General features: G+C 45.5%; 2 protein-coding genes across 3 annotated transcripts; one reads left to right on the forward strand and one right to left on the reverse strand.

The window, feature by feature from the left end:
- Window positions 1-1,194, forward strand: LOC308415533 (actin, cytoplasmic 2-like). The gene is given in 2 exon segments (XM_080910570.1): window positions 1-1,015; window positions 1,018-1,194. Coding segments are annotated over 2 exon segments (1,110 nt in total). The 5' UTR covers window positions 1-21; the 3' UTR covers window positions 1,134-1,194.
- Window positions 1,195-7,107: 5,913 nt separating this feature from the next.
- Window positions 7,108-9,844, reverse strand: LOC308415534 (protein ARMCX6-like). 2 transcript variants are annotated; one of them, XM_080910572.1, is made up of 4 exons: window positions 9,778-9,844; window positions 9,405-9,473; window positions 8,991-9,071; window positions 7,108-8,666 (listed from the first exon to the last, which is right to left on the reverse strand). In XM_080910572.1, the coding sequence occupies exon 4, from the start codon at window positions 8,520-8,522 to the stop codon at window positions 7,620-7,622; it is 903 nt and encodes a 300-aa protein (XP_080766698.1). In that variant the 5' UTR covers window positions 8,523-8,666; window positions 8,991-9,071; window positions 9,405-9,473; window positions 9,778-9,844; the 3' UTR covers window positions 7,108-7,619. The 2 variants fall into 2 exon arrangements, with proteins under 2 accessions (XP_080766698.1, XP_080766697.1); XM_080910571.1 differs by having other exon boundaries at window positions 9,382-9,473; window positions 9,778-9,837.
- Window positions 9,845-15,359: the final 5,515 nt, after the last annotated feature.

The following is a 15,359-nucleotide window of genomic DNA, read 5'->3' on the forward strand; positions in this document are numbered from 1 at the left end:
CACACCCACCACCAGTTCGCCATGGATGACTATATCGCTGCGCTCCTCGTCGACAACGGCTCCGGCACGTGCAAAGCCGGCTTCGCGGGCGACGATGCTCCCCGGGCTGTCTTCCCCTCCATCGTGGGCCACCCTAGGCACCAGGGTGTGATGGTGGGTATGGGTCAGAAGGACTCCTACGTGGGTGACGAGGCCCAGAGCAAGAGAGGTATCCTGACCCTGAAGTACCCCATTGAACACGGCATTGTCACCAACTGGAGCGATATGGAGAAGATCTGGCACCACACCTTCTACAATGAGCTTTGTGTGGCCCCTGAGGAGCACCCTGTGCTGCTCACTGAGGCCCCTCTAAATCCTAAGGCCAATCGTGAAAAGATGACCCAGATCCTGTTTGAGACCTTCAACACCCCGGCCGTGTATGTAGCCATCCAGGCTGTGCTGTCCCTGTACGCCTCTGGTCGTACCACTGGCATTGTGATGGACTCCGGAGACGGGGTCACCCACACTGTGCCCATCTGTGAGGGCTACGCTCTCCCTCATGCCATCCTTCGTCTGGACCTGGCTGGCCGGGACCTGACAGACTACCTCATGAAGATCCTGACCGAGTGTGGCTACACCACCACAGCTGAGAGGGAAATCGTGCGTGACATCAAGGAGAAGCTGTGCTATGTTGCCCTAGACTTCGAGCAAGAGATGGCCACTGCTGCATCCTCTTCCTCCCTGGAGAAGAGCTATGAGCTGCCTGACAGCCAGGTCATCGCTATTGGCAATGAGCGGTTCCGATGCCCCGAGGCTCTTTTCCAGCCTTCCTTCCTGGGTATGGAATCCTGTGGCATCCATGAAACTACATTCGATTCCATCGTGAACTGTGACGTTGACATTCGTAAAGACCTCCTCCTGAGCAACGATCTTGATCTTCAAGGAGCTAGAGCAGTAATCTCCTTCTGCATCCTGTCAGCAATGCTGGGTACATGGTGGTACCACCAGACAGCACCGTGTTGGCATAGAGGTCTTTACCTCTATGGATCTGTCGCTCCATCCTGGCCTCACTGTCCACCTTCCAGCAGATGTGGATCAGCAAGCAGGAGTACGATGAGTCTGGACCTTCCATTCTCCACCGCAAATGTTTCTAGGCGGACTGTTACTGAGCTGTGTTTTACACCCTTTCTTTGACAAAACCTAACTTGCGCAGAAAAAAAAAAAAAAAAAAAAAAAAAAAAAAACGAGACAACATTGGCATGGCTTTATTTGTTTTTTTTTTTTTTTTCTTTGAAAATTTTTTTTTAAGTTTTGTTTTGGCGCTTTTGACTCAGGATTTAAAAACTGGAACAGTGAAGGCGACAGCAGTCGGTTGGAGCAAACATCCCCCAAAGTTCTACAATGTGGCTGAGGACTTTGATTGTACATTGTTTTTTGTTGTTGTTGTTGTTGTTGTTTTGTTTTTTAATAGTCCTTCCAAGTATCCAAGATTTGTGGTTACAGGAAGTCCTTCACCCTCCCGAAAGCCACCCCCACTCCTAAGAGGAGGATGGCCGAGTCCATGCCCTGAGTCCACACCGGGGAAGGTGACAGCATTGCTTCTGTGTAAATTATCTACTGCAAAATTTTTTTTAAATCTTCCGCCTTAATACTTCATTTTTGTTTTTAATTTCTGAATGGTCAGCCATTGTGGCCCCCTCTTTTTTTGTCCCCCAACTTGATGTATGAAGGCTTTGGTCTCCCTGGCTATTGGTTGAGGTGTTGAGGCAGCAAGGGCTGGCCTGTACACTGACTTGAGACCATTTTAATAAAAGTGCACACCTTAAAAAAAAGAATTAATTCCAACACACAAATTTCATTTTTAATAACTGGGGCCAAGGGATGCCATTTGCTATAGGTATATATGGAATATATGGAATATTCCAAAGATAAGCACTAAGAAATAGAATTTTAAAATTTAGGCTTATTTATTTTCATTTTATGTGTATGAGTGTTTTGCCTAAATGTATGTCTGTGCACCATGTATGTGCCCTAGGCATCAGGTACCCTGCAAGTGAATGGTTGGTAACTGTGTGGATGCTGGGAATTGAACCTATTTCCTCAGCAAGAACAACAATGCTCTTCTGGACTGCTGAGCCAGTTCTCCAGCCCAAGACATAAAATTTAATCAATGAAGACTAAATGAATAAAAAGAGACTAGGAAGAAAGAAACGTGTGAAGTTAGCCAGTAATGTAGCATTCATAATAGAAAACACATACCCACAAATAATCGAGTCACCAAATAATAAAGATACATTAATGCAATAAAATACCATTCGGCTATTAAAAAAATCAAGATGTTTGTGCAGTGGGGTGAGGAATGGCAAGGTTATTTATGTATTGTCAAGTGTATGTGTTTGCCTGTGTGTGTCTAAAATGTATATGTACATATGCTGTGTCTCTGGAATAATATATAAGTTGTGGCACAACAGGGTTTTCTCTTACGGGAAGAATTCAATATTGCTAAAAGAAAGAAAATGGGAGATTTGGATGTATAATACATCATTTGGGGGGAATTTTAGTTATCAGGATAGGTGTGTAACTGGCATACTTAGAGCAAATGAGATATTCTTAAGAGTCCCTCATTCTGGCCATCTGAACCATTGAAACAAGGCACCCCAGAGATCCAGACTTCCAAAGAAATCTCAAGCTGGGGAAAGAACAAGGCTGAATGAAGCCTGATGCCAGCCAGAGAGGGAGGAAAGGGATTTCACACAGTGCTCACAATTTGCCATTTCACCTTACAAGAGAGCCTGGACTCCAGATAATGGTGGATCAGGGACAGTGAGGGGACCATACCTTGATGAGGACTGCTTAATTATGCACCACTCGCCTTCCATTTAAACCTTAAAGACCCTGAAGAAAGATTTGGCAAGAGATGCTGTAGGTCTTTTTTGTCACTCTTCCCAATGTGCCTAAGGCTGTTTCTGCTTTTCATTATTAATCTCTGTTTCTGCTTTTCATTAATAATTGGGCTCTTTTAATTGGCTTATTTAGGGTGGGTGAGTATGCCTAGCTTTTTAAGGCTGCCAGGGTAGAGCTCCTGACCCTAATATGGGTAACAAATGAATTGTCTAGTTAAACAAAAAGCACATTTAAATTTAAAGTGCAATAGAAGAAACTGTGATCTGTTATTGCCCAGCCTTGTTCATATCAAGTTATGTGAGATGTCTGGTGCATGTTTTGTAATTTGGTCATTCCACATTCATTTCTCTTTTTTCTGAACCTCTGAAGATTGAGATAAACATATAGGGCAATATCCTGATTTCCAATCTGGCCCCATGTACCCCTGTTTTATCTCATTATTCATTGCCAAGCTTATCATTAAAATAACAATCTTAAGGAGAAACAAATCATTGCCTGTATATATTAGTCAGCATTTATGAAGCCTCAATAGTAACTTTTAAAATTCATAAATCATCAAGTGGGAGTTTTCCTAACTTATTAAACCTGCCATGTCTGAAACTAGCCTTGGAACGCTCTTATTATGGACTTATATTTTCTACAAGATAGTAAGAATTCAGCACTAAAGGAAATTTCTATAAGAGAGGAACCTTATGGGCAGGACAGAGGGGATAAAAGGAAAAACGGCTAATTTCATGTCTCTCTCCTGCCTTCAAATCAATTCCTTAGCAGATGTAGGTATTAGATATGTCCATATATGTTCCTAGAAATTCAAAAGCCTTATGGTTAAGTTTTTCTATGGTGAGAGACATAAAGCTGCAGAACTACTAAGTCCAACATGGGGACAGAGAGCTCAAGCTTTGAGACAAGGCTGGCACATGCCTTTGCCATCCTCCCTTACCTCTCTATTCCCACTCACAGATGAGGAGGTTACCAACTTCATCTGCTGTCCAAATTGAGGCCCTGGATAAAGTTCTGGATATGAGGTTACATTTTGAGAGTTGGTCTTGGTGAAACGAAATATTTATTCTAGGGAAGATGGTATGACACTGTTGTTTGGAATGCTTAGCTGTCATGATGCTGTTCTGTCATTAACAGTGACCCTCAAAACAGACATACGTAAGAACAAAGAACAATAGAATGTTGATGGTTATACTAATTCAGACTTTGCTAGTGGACTTAAAAAAAGATGATCTGAGAAACAAGATGAACTAGTTTAGGTTACTCTACCGCCCGAGAAGTTTGGTGGAAAAAAATACACAAGATAAAATGAAGGAGACTTTAGGGAGAGTTGTGTACTTCTGGGGAAAATAAATACTTGCAGAATAACTGCATCGAATGAACCATTGATACCCCTTCCATCCTCTTTGAGAGTAGCCAACTGGTTGTTGAAACATTTGGTCATTTCCAGTTTGTACTTGCAGTTCCCATCATGAACAACAGAAAAAGGACATGTATACAAGCCAAAGTAATGTAGCCTTAGAGGACACATTAAAAAATATAGCAACACACAGAGAAAAAGACATAATTAATTGTACTGGTACCTTTTTTGTTTCCAAGGTAAGTCATTTTTATGAAAGGTTATAACAAAAACATATTTGTCCACTCCCGCCCCCATGCTTTATCTCTGTGGCAACTGCATGTCTGCAATCCTGTTTGCTTTTCCAGGAAACGGTGTAGAGAGGCCACAAAGCACTCAATCCCCAAAGAGAACAGGTGGCAGAGGAGGGCTCCAGAAACAATGCCTTCTGGCACCACACACAAAGGTACTCAGGAGAAGAAGGCAGCAAATCCAGTGCTCTTTCGGAACCTGGAAGGGAGTCTGCAGCAAGCTCACGTGACTGAGGGGACAGCTCAGGATAGAGGACAGCTCTGTAGACCAGGAGTGGCAAGGACAGCACAGAGGATCAAGTTCACTGTGGTGGGAAAGCCTAGCAGCAGACAGGTACATATTGTGATCCGGAGCTATTTTGATCTTGTACCAACAGGATGGGCATCCCAGTGGTCTTGTTCCATGCCTCATTTCATATGCCGCCCCCTGGATTGGAAGCAGCATTTGAATCTGGTCTCCTACCTAGACCCCACATCATGACTTGTCAGGCTATGAGTGATAGCATACTGGCATGCCCATCTTAGCAATGTTTACAATCGGGCACTTCCAGTAAATGAACAGGAGGTGGCGACGTGTACCAGGACCATGTAGTGGAGATGCTTTGGAACCAGGTGGCTTTCCTGGGGCACAGCTGCTCCGAAGCTGTGCTAGAAGTCTCTGAGGCCCTCCTGGAGTCAGCAGGAATCTGCAGTCCTCAAGCCTCAGGTGCCTAGGAGATGCTGGACTACAGCATGAGATTGGGAACTTGGAGTTCTATGATGTGCAGAGGAATAGGAAGGTGCATGCTAATTTGGGCCAGACGCATAAGCAAGGACAGGGGCCTCTCTGCCTTGCCTCTGTGCTGAGGTTAGAGGCCTAGCAGTGAGCTGTCACTGAAGACAGCACTGGACAGGCAGGCTGAACCAAGGACGATAGGATACAGGTGTGTACACAAATCCTTCATGAATGTACATCAGCCAACCAAAGGATGGATTGATAGGCTCAAAGGGGGGATATCCACCAGCAGCTATTGGGAAACAACAGGGTCCCTCATCCAGCCAAGACAGCCTGAGGCACAACCCCCTGATGGCTGTGTGTTGTAGCAAAAGTCACAGGATACTAGTCTCATCCACTTTCCAGGAACTCAGATGGACAGTATCCACTTCTGTTAGGACAACTTCCCAGAGTAAGATCAAAGGGCCTGTCAGGTGCCTCAGTTTACCGGTCACCAAAAACTGTACCCGGAACAGGTTACAAGCAGGGGGGTTGGCACTCAAATGGTGTGTGAGGTAGAAGAGGAACTGAAAGCTATGGAGAGACATATGGAGGAGAGCAGGCAGAAGACAGCACACAGAGCACTAGCACATAGGACACAGGGACTCAAAACAGACCCTAGGGTCATTGACCAGGACATGGCGCCTCCTGTGCAGCAGCAGTAGCAGCCCCTAACTGAAAAAGCAGGTGTGTCTCCTGCTTTGCCATGGCTCTGGGAAGGCATCTGGTGCCTGACACAGGGCAAGCATGCGGAGCAGCTAGCCTGGGTGAGGCAGGAGCTAAGGGGGCTTGAGAGGTCTGGAAAGGGGAAGGAGGGGCTGTGTGAGGGAGATGAGTTGGGCAGGCCTGCAGGCATGGCTCAACACACAGGGCCCAGCTCTCCCTTGCACGGGTGGGTGTGTGGATCTCAGAGGCAGAGAGTGGGTCTCTGCAGGCAGGTCCTGACCAGCACTGACAGCATCCTCCTGCCCACTATCCTTGTGGGGAGTTTCTGGATGCTCCACCCCTAGGAAGAGCTAGGGAAGAAAGGAGGTTCCCCCAAAGTGGAATAGCTGCCAACCCTCTTGCCCTGCCAGCAAGCAGTGCTTGGGGTCCTGAGGAAGGAAGGGTGCAGGAAGTGGTTTTGACAGCATCCTAGGGGGACAGAGGAAAGGAAAGGAAGCTGGAGTCAGCCAAGGGGCGATCCTTACTAGGAGAACCCTTTATCAGATGGGCACAGATGGTGACAGAGACACTGCAGGGAACACAGACACATGCCATGCACTCAGACCTTCAGTCCAAGGAGGCCAGTCAAGAAGACGTCTGCTTTAAGGGCTTCCTGTGCTCAGGATCCCGTGGTGCCTGCTTCAAGGGTATCGCCCTCTCTACTTCTGTACCCACGGCACGTGGTACCCCTGCCCACCCCCCTCCCCTGAGGCCCTCTCTTGAAGCTTCTCCTAAACACAGCAGTGCCTTTCTGCCCCTGCCTCCTGGGAGCACTGATGAGTGCCCTGTCCTCAGGGAGCAGGAGCCCAGACAGCTGGACTCTGTGGTGCATTCTGTCACCATGTCTGTGCAGGCCGCAAACTCAAAGAGGAGGCCGGTGCCCCTTTTTAATTGTCTTGTCAGTCAAAGCACACAGTTTATTGAGGATACACACTGGGGGTGAGGGGAAGGGACTGGGGACTCAGAGGGGCAGTCACTGCAATGGACACCAATGGAGTGCATTTCTTGCTTAACATGCTAGCCATCCACCAGCTAGTGGAGGAAGGAGGAAAGAGGAAAGACTTCAACCTAAGCAGCTGCAGAAGGGTGTTTGGCACAAGCTCACATGTGGGTGTGATTTCTGTTAAGTGGTCCAGCTTACACAGGGAGATCACCATGGGCGAAGACACTCTCTCTCTGATGCTGTGATTTGATGTAAGTTATCCACAGCCAGTGGCTGCGGGGATACCCTTACCCTTTATCTTGATGCTGAGATTTGATAGTTATCCGCAGCCAGGGCTGCGGGGATCCCTTTACCCTTCATCTTGATGCTGCGATTTGATGTTAGTTATCCACAGCCAGTGGCCACGAGGATTCCCCTTACCCTTTACTGCATAGAGAAGGCTGTGAGGGAGCAATTTACAATGCACTTTACCTGCAGACTACAAAACCCAGACATTGCCCACAGCTCTGGGGGAGCCCTGCCTGGCCAAGGAGAGTGTGTCCCTTCATTTAGAGACTGGAAGGGACTCTCGCCCTGGTTGGAGCTGACTGGCTAAGACTCTGTAGCACCCACTGCAGCCTCTTTGCTCTCAGTAAAGTGCTCGGCTCTGGGTGGCTTCGGTCTCCTTCTTCCTGAGACAGCCACTTAAGGGGAGATGGCTTCCACGAGCATCTCTCTGCTCCCACTTCTGGTAAAGAGGCACATGAATGAGAAAAGCATTTGGGCAGCCAGCACTTCCCCCGCCAGCACTGGCTTTTCAGACAAACTCATCCGTGGTTCCAAACCCTGAACCTTTGCACATCCACTCCCCTCCGATAGCAAAGGAAACTTCAGGTCTGAAGCGGACTTGGCAAGCATGTTATTAATGACTGTCATGCTTATTAGCAGACTTAATCCTGCCTGCTGCAGAAATGACTTGCAGCAGCAGAACACCGTCTCTCGACACACTCCATCGATGTACATCTTAATCTGGCCCTGATTTTCAATGCTGCTGTTTGGGTTTTCGGGGGCATACAAAGCCTTCTCCCTCACAGTGGGCTGGGGGCTGGGACTCCTGTTTCCAACCACTGAGAGGCTGGCCAAATGCCTCCTGACATCGTGGCCAAGGGAAAAGCCAGCATTTGTGGGCACCATGATCATGTTCTGTTTTTGTTTGAAAACACACTTGCTCAGGTCCGGACAACTGAAGGAATTAAAGCTCTGTCCACCCCATACGTTTTTATGTTCATAAGGGAATGGCCGTTGCTTGATTGGGTGTGCTCCCTTTGCCTTTCCCCCACCTGACCGTCTGTCCTCGGTCCCACCTGGGGACCCAGGTTCATCCCAGCCCCCATCCTCACTCCAGGGTCGAGCCATTGCGTTGAAATCAAACCAAATGTCTGCCTCCTCTTCATCTGGATCCTGCTCATCCTCCCATTCATCTTCCTCCTCGTCTTCCAACTCGTTCCCCTCATCTCTTCCCATGGTCAGTTTGTACATGCAGTAACAGGCCCCAGCCCCAATCATCAGTCCGGCTGCCATCCAACCCATTTCCCTGGCCCGACCCATGCTTATAGCTGTGTGAGCCTTGTGGCCAGAAAGCAGAGGCTCTTTCTTCACCTGATTGAAGAGAACTTTCAAGGGATGTGTGAATAATGGTGCAGGCTAGTAATCTTTGGCCTCTCCTAGGCTTCGGTGTTTCTTGTGGTGAATCTAAGAGAGAGAAATAGCTTTTGGGCTCTGAGCTGTGACTGGGTTCCGTACCTGCCCAGACAGGTGGGCGTTCGAATTCTCACTGAGAAAGTTGGATCATTAGGGAATAATATCATTGTTCTTTTCTGCCGTCCCATATCTACCCTCAGGATCTACCTTTATGCTTCCAGGATTCTCAAAGATAGACAGTAGTTGAGGCTTTTGATTGGCAGGCAGGTGAAAGGAGCAGCTAGCCCTCATGTAGGCTCCTTTACCACCCCCCCTCGTCTTCTTTCCTCCTCCTACCCACCCCATCCCCCAAACACTGCATGTTTTCTAACTAACCTCTAAAAAAACCCAAGTGAATTCCTTTTTTCTTCTCGTGGCTTCTGCTGTACTCCCTCCACGGAGGTGGGTGGACCGAGCCTGCCAGAAGGACAATCGAAAAGCCATGTAAGACAGCAATGGAGAACTGAAAGTGTAGTTGGACAGATAGAAGTACACCGATTGGTGCTTTTCTGAATTTGGGATTTTTGAGTAACAAATTATTTCCCACACCCTCCCGACTTTGCTAACGAGGGCCTCCCCGCCCCCTCCTCGTCCGCCATTTCCCCAGCAAAGGCCGCCACACCCCTTTCCCTGCACCGAAATGGGAGGGGGTGTGGAGAAAGAAGGGGCCAGGAGAGGGCGACTCGGACCTGACCCGCAAAGATCCCAGCCCCCCACATCTCCTAACCTTAGGTTCGGGATGAATCCCACCTTCAAACGTGCAGCAAGGTTCCAACCAAGGCAGTTTGCTTCTTCTCCAGTGTCGGCTCCAGCGGAGATCTATAACAGACAGGGGACCGAGGGCACGGAGTGCTTGGTGAACTGACCAGCACCCGGGACGTGGTGTCTGGATCAGGGGTCCCTTCGTTGCTTGGATTTTGTGCAACCGCCGTTCACCCACCTCACCCCAACCTGAAGCCTGCCACTTCTCCCTACTAAAAGAACCGAGGGTGGGATGCCGGTCCGGGGATAGGCATTTAAAAAGTAGGTGAGAAAGGGACATAGTCCATATTAGCCAAAGTTGGACGCGAGGTGCTCTTGGCCCTCTCCCACCCCCATAGCCTTCCAAGCAGCTTCCACCGACCTGCACGGTCCCAGCGAGTTTCCTTCTCCTTCACGCGCCTGCAGAGTAATAGGGGGTTGGTACCCAGTCAGAGGCGACTAACAGGACTTCGGCTCTAGGCGGCTCTTGGTCACGTGACAGCCACGTCACCAGTGAGCTCTAGCCCCCAATTTCCACTCCCACAAGCAGTGCGGCAGGAGCCAGTAGGCTCCGTACCTCCCCCAATACTTGGGGCCCTGTTAGCCTTTTTCTCTCCAACAATACCAGAAACCAGAAGTTACGGTTTCCCTATAATGTTTGCGTTTGCCTTTCCCTAATTTCTGTGCTTTCACACTTTCTTCTTGGGGTAAATGTCTTATCTATTCGTTGGTGTTCAAACTCCTGCATCCCTTTCCCTAATGCCCATCCCTATTTTCACTCTCTGCAGCAGAACTGGAGAGAGGGGTCAGAAAAGGAAACACAGATAGGCGAACAATTTGTATTAACACTTTTAACCCACTTATATTTTATTTCATCTTTCCTACTTGATAGACTATTATTTTGTAACTATAGGTCAAAATAAAGCTATTTCCACTGGGATATATAAACAAATTCCAACCTTTTTAAAAGTATGTTTAAAAAAGTAATTAAGATTTTCCAGTTACTAGCAAGACTTTATTGAATTGACAAAGTTATTTAGTGCAACGCTGGAAATATTTTCTTCTAAACAGCAGCTTTAAAATAAAATCTTAGTTTTGAAACATAACCTCACAAACAAAACCAACACATTTTCCATAGGATTGATGACACATAAATAGGTCTGTAATGGGGCCAATATTTAACTTTTGATCATTTTAAATGAGCGAGCCATTTATTTGTCCCTTTCTTTAGCCAGAGTGAACTCACAGGTGTCAGATGATTGGGATCTTGTACAAGGTTCAATCGTGACTTTCAGACTCACCCAAAAGTTAGATTTTATTGAGTCATCAACTTGGGTTTTAGACTTTAAAATTAGTAACCCCGCGGATTGCCTGCTTTTCATTAAAAGGGATTAAAATTCCGTTCTGGAGTTCCAGGAGGCAGCCTATAAACCACCCTGAAGTCTAATAATTAGATGAGAGTTAGAGTTGATAGGTGGGGTCTGCTGAGTTCCACCATGCATCTACCACAATATGAAAGGTGAGTCTTCAGCATTTTCTACTGACAATGGGAACGAGGGACTTTGGATGACTAGATTATAAGAACACTGGAGACAACAGTTTCTCTTCCCTCACATAGCTAGAAGAACAAAGTATAGGACCCCAAGTAGTTGCTCCCTAGGAGAAAAAGACCCTTTTCATAACTTCACTGTGCCTTCTTTCCAAACCCCTCAGAACCCAGGGACCAAATATGCAGGAGTAAGTCCCCAGGCACCACCTGTTCACTACTGGGAGTCATACTCTAAATATAGACCCCCAGGCTGCCTCTTTCTTAGAATGTTGAAATTTGACACTGGCAGCTATAAGCCTTCCCTGTGAAGGGCCTCTGTGTGGAAGATGCCCTTGCAGGAAATGAGCTAGGGAGTCCATAATGCCTGGTTGGCAAATACCAGAAACTCGGAACATATCTTTGCTTTCTGATATTCTTTCTCTCTCCTTTTAAAAGATTTATTTACTTTTATGTATGTGAGTACACTGTTGCTGTCCTCAGACATACCAGCAGAGGGCACCAGATCCTATTAGAGATGGCTGTGAGCCACCATGTGGTTGCTGGGATTTGAACTCAGGACCTCTGGAAGAGCAGTCAGTGTTCTTTTTTTTTTTTTATTTTAAAAATACTTCTTTTTCTTTTTTATTGGATATTTTATGTCTTTACATTTCAAATGCTATTCCCTTTCCCAGTTCCCCCTTCTCGCATACCCCTTCCCCCTGCTTCTATGAGGATGCGCTCCCTCCCAACCACCCCACCTCACTTGCTCTTAACCGCTGAGCCATTTCTCCAGCCACTGCTCTCTGGTCTTCCTGACCACTAGACTCATGTGCCAAGATTATATCCCACCTTTTCTCTCATTGCCTTTAATTCTCTTGTTTTGGCCACTGTGCTTTCATGCTGTGCTTTTATGATTATTTAGTTTTCTCAGGTAACTAAATCCTGCCTTTGAAAATTTATGAACAGAATACTCAGATTCAATCATGCCTTCAGCCTTTGGCTGCTATGAACTTACACAAGACACTCTTTATTTGGAATATACACTTTAGGAAGAGCAAAGAAATCGAGCTTGATAAAGGCAGATGATTCTGCAATGGGAATTTATTTTCAAGGACAAAAGCTTCACGTCTACCTCTCCTCCTTGCTACAAAATCCCTCCCCCCCCTTTGGTATATCAGCCAGTCATTCCAGCATATAGCACAAAAGAAAAAGACCACCATTCTCTCAGTTTATCAGGACTTTCTAGTTCTAATTGACTCCCTGTCTAAAATTTCCTAAACCCCAGGAGCATGAACTTTCTCAGCTATTTTATGTCTTTGTTACTTTAATTCATAGTTCTTACTAACAAACACAGGGTCTATGATTCAAAAGCCACTTTGTTCTCCTTTATAGGCACTCACAGATCCTTTGAATGGGACTTATAGACATCTGATACAATGTCTTAAAAGTGAAAAAAGGAAAATGCTTAAGCAAGTCCCCATACAAATTTGTGTAATGTTTTCAGAGCCTGTAAAAACAAAGCAAAGCCAGTCAAGTTACTTCCCTAGGAAACCTTTTTACTGGCCACACATAACACATGACTTATAAAGTACCTCAAAATAAAAATGGACCAGCGGTTGGTAACACTATGCATTATGGAGGGAGACAAAAGAGAAGGTTGGCATTTGAAAAGCTAGAGTACTTTTGCTGCTGTGTTACCTGATGTGGTTATTATATCTGAGTTAAGATTGTCTTACTACAGGCAGCTTATCCAAGTCTGGTTAAGACAGAACAAATGCTAAACAGTAAGGTCAACTTTCAGGGGTCTAAGTGAGAGAGACTGAAAGACGATGGGTTTATGCCTATTTTATTTCCAGATTAAAAAAAATAGCAGGAAAGCTTCCATTTGAAGTGTTTTGGGCAAAGTACCCATGTTTTTGCTAGGGAAATGCAGAGCGTGTTAGATGTGAAATGCCTTTCTTTAGCATAAAATGCAAATTGCTTGAAATGGTGATTTACTTTAAATATTTTTTTTTACTTTAGTTTTTATTTATGTGTACATGTAGGTTCCTAGTTTGTATGGTACCACATGCAGTGGAGGTAAGAAGAAGAGGGTCAGATCCCCAAAACTGAAGGTGTAAGTAATTGTGAGTCACTCCTATATGGGTGCTAGAAACCGTACTTGAGTCCTCTGCAAGAGCGACATGAGTCCTTAAACACTTAGCCATATTTCCAGTCCTAATGTATAGTGTCCTTTAATTATTTTACATAATAAACCTTTGTTTAACTCTCACAGAAATATTGGGGACCTGCCTACCACCACATGCCTTAGCTGTAATTTCTACATCACTCAATCATTAGAAAGGTACAGTATAAAATAGTAATGTCTAATAATGCCCTTTGAACCAAGGCTACTTGGTTTCCCTGACAGGATTCCACAGGACTGCACACACAGTTCAGGGTGTGGTCTTGAGTGGTGCACCATCTACCCTGGATTTTGACTATAAACTCAGAGCAGATGCTCTGTCAATGAAAGACTCATTTAAACACACACACACACACACACACACACACACACACACACACACACACACACACACACACACATCCAGATCTGAATGTTCAAACTCACCAGTCTTTGTATTCTCTCCCTGTTAAGTAGGCTGCAGTGAATGTTACATTTCAACAGGAGTAACAACTGAAGAATTTACCTTGAGAAATACAAATGTCAGGGAGTAGAAGGGATTTCTGCCTGTCTTACCTGTTCATTCTCTTCCTGTAGGTCAGCTACTGTTTGGGAAGTCACAACTTCAGAAGATTGCTTGATGAACCTAGAATCAGAACAAAGACATTAGCTTATCTTACAAAGTGACTTTTAGCTGAGGAAGTCTGAAGTATTCTCATGTATTACAGGGATGAATTTACTAAGGATGAAATGTTTGCCTTAGGCAGACTTTCCTCTCCTCCAGTCAGTGCTAGGGTCAGAACTAGCAACGGTTTCCTCTAATGCCTCCTTTTCACACATGAATAAGTATTTGTTGTACCTGTTCTATAAATACAGAGACAGAGAGTTGATTCAGTTCAGTTTACTAAGTACACAATCATTTCAATTCTGCTTTTTAGAAGCTACACTGACATAAAATTTCCTGGAGATTAGCTTGCTCCTCAACTCTCTGGACTATTAATGTACTCCCAGGTTTTCTGTGGATTTTGAAAGTTTTACACAGATACCAACCTTGTATGTAAACGAACAGGAGATTTCTCGCTGACGAGCTCATGTTTTGGAAAGCTGTGTTACACTTTGTATTCTATTATTTGTTTTTGTACTATGTGTGGAGTTAACCTTGTGTGGCAGTCAGTGTCTGAAAACAAAGCTGGCTAACTTAAACAAGGAGGGAATGTAATTACTTTATTCCCTGTTCTATTTTTGAAAGTTAGCATCGCAAGTGGATTCTTGTGCTTGTCCAGCTAATTGGCGCGATGGTTTTGCACTAATTGGTAGATGCCAGGTTCAGTCAAGTTTGCCTTGGTCTTTGTGCCCCTGTAATATGATTTCATTTGCAGATGCTGTTCTCTATCTGTACCTCAGTATATTTCATAATGTCCTTTGCATATCACTAGTGTGCCTTTTTATTGTACACACTTGATTTCCCCTGAATCGTTTCTGTTCCTGGCTTTGGAGAGCCCAAGCCTTCTCCTGGTTAACTCGTGCCTTTCAGTGCTTGTGGCTTAGTCAGAAGGTTTACATATTCTCAGGCTGGCTGATTAGTTCATTCACGATGTGCTATGTTCATTCAGCTGTGTTATGTGATAGGCCCCAGAAGACATTAACATTCCAGGGAGGAAAGTAGGTAACACTTTCCAACAAGTGAGAAACATGGGGCCATCACCCAACAATGATCTCCCACCTCCGCCCTTCTTTTTTCCCTGATGAAAATATCATTATTGTATTCCCCCCCTCAGAAATAGAATGCAGGCTGTGAGCAGGGAAGTCAAGGAGAAAAAAACCCAAAAAACCAAACCAAAACAAAACAAAAAAAAGTATTATGAAAGAAAAAGAAACACTTTCCTTCCAGGTTTACTTTTCTGGTGACTAACTCATTTCAGGTCTAGGATTATATTTCAGAGGATATGGTAGATATTTGTAGCTGGGAAGAGGGAGACAGAGGGCGAAGCTGCTATCCCAGGAGTCTAGGGAAGAAAGAGTCAATTAACTAAAAGTACAAGTGACCAGTAGCCCCAGGGGAGGATGCTGTCCTGTTCTGGTAATTGGAGGAAGGGAAGCATGACTTGAAAAAGATGGGATTAGCCGCAAAGAAGAAAGAGTAACAAGGCCTAGTATGGGGGAGGGAAAAGAGGGGGGCGGGTCCTCTTCTGCCGCACTGCTGGTGGGAGGGGAAAGTGGGGATCCGAGTTGGTGGATTACGTCGCTCTCACGTGATCAAGAGCTGACGTGT

The sequence above is a fragment of the Micromys minutus genome, assembly GCF_963924665.1.
Source record: "Micromys minutus genome assembly, chromosome: X".
Classification (NCBI taxonomy): Eukaryota; Metazoa; Chordata; class Mammalia; order Rodentia; family Muridae; genus Micromys; species Micromys minutus.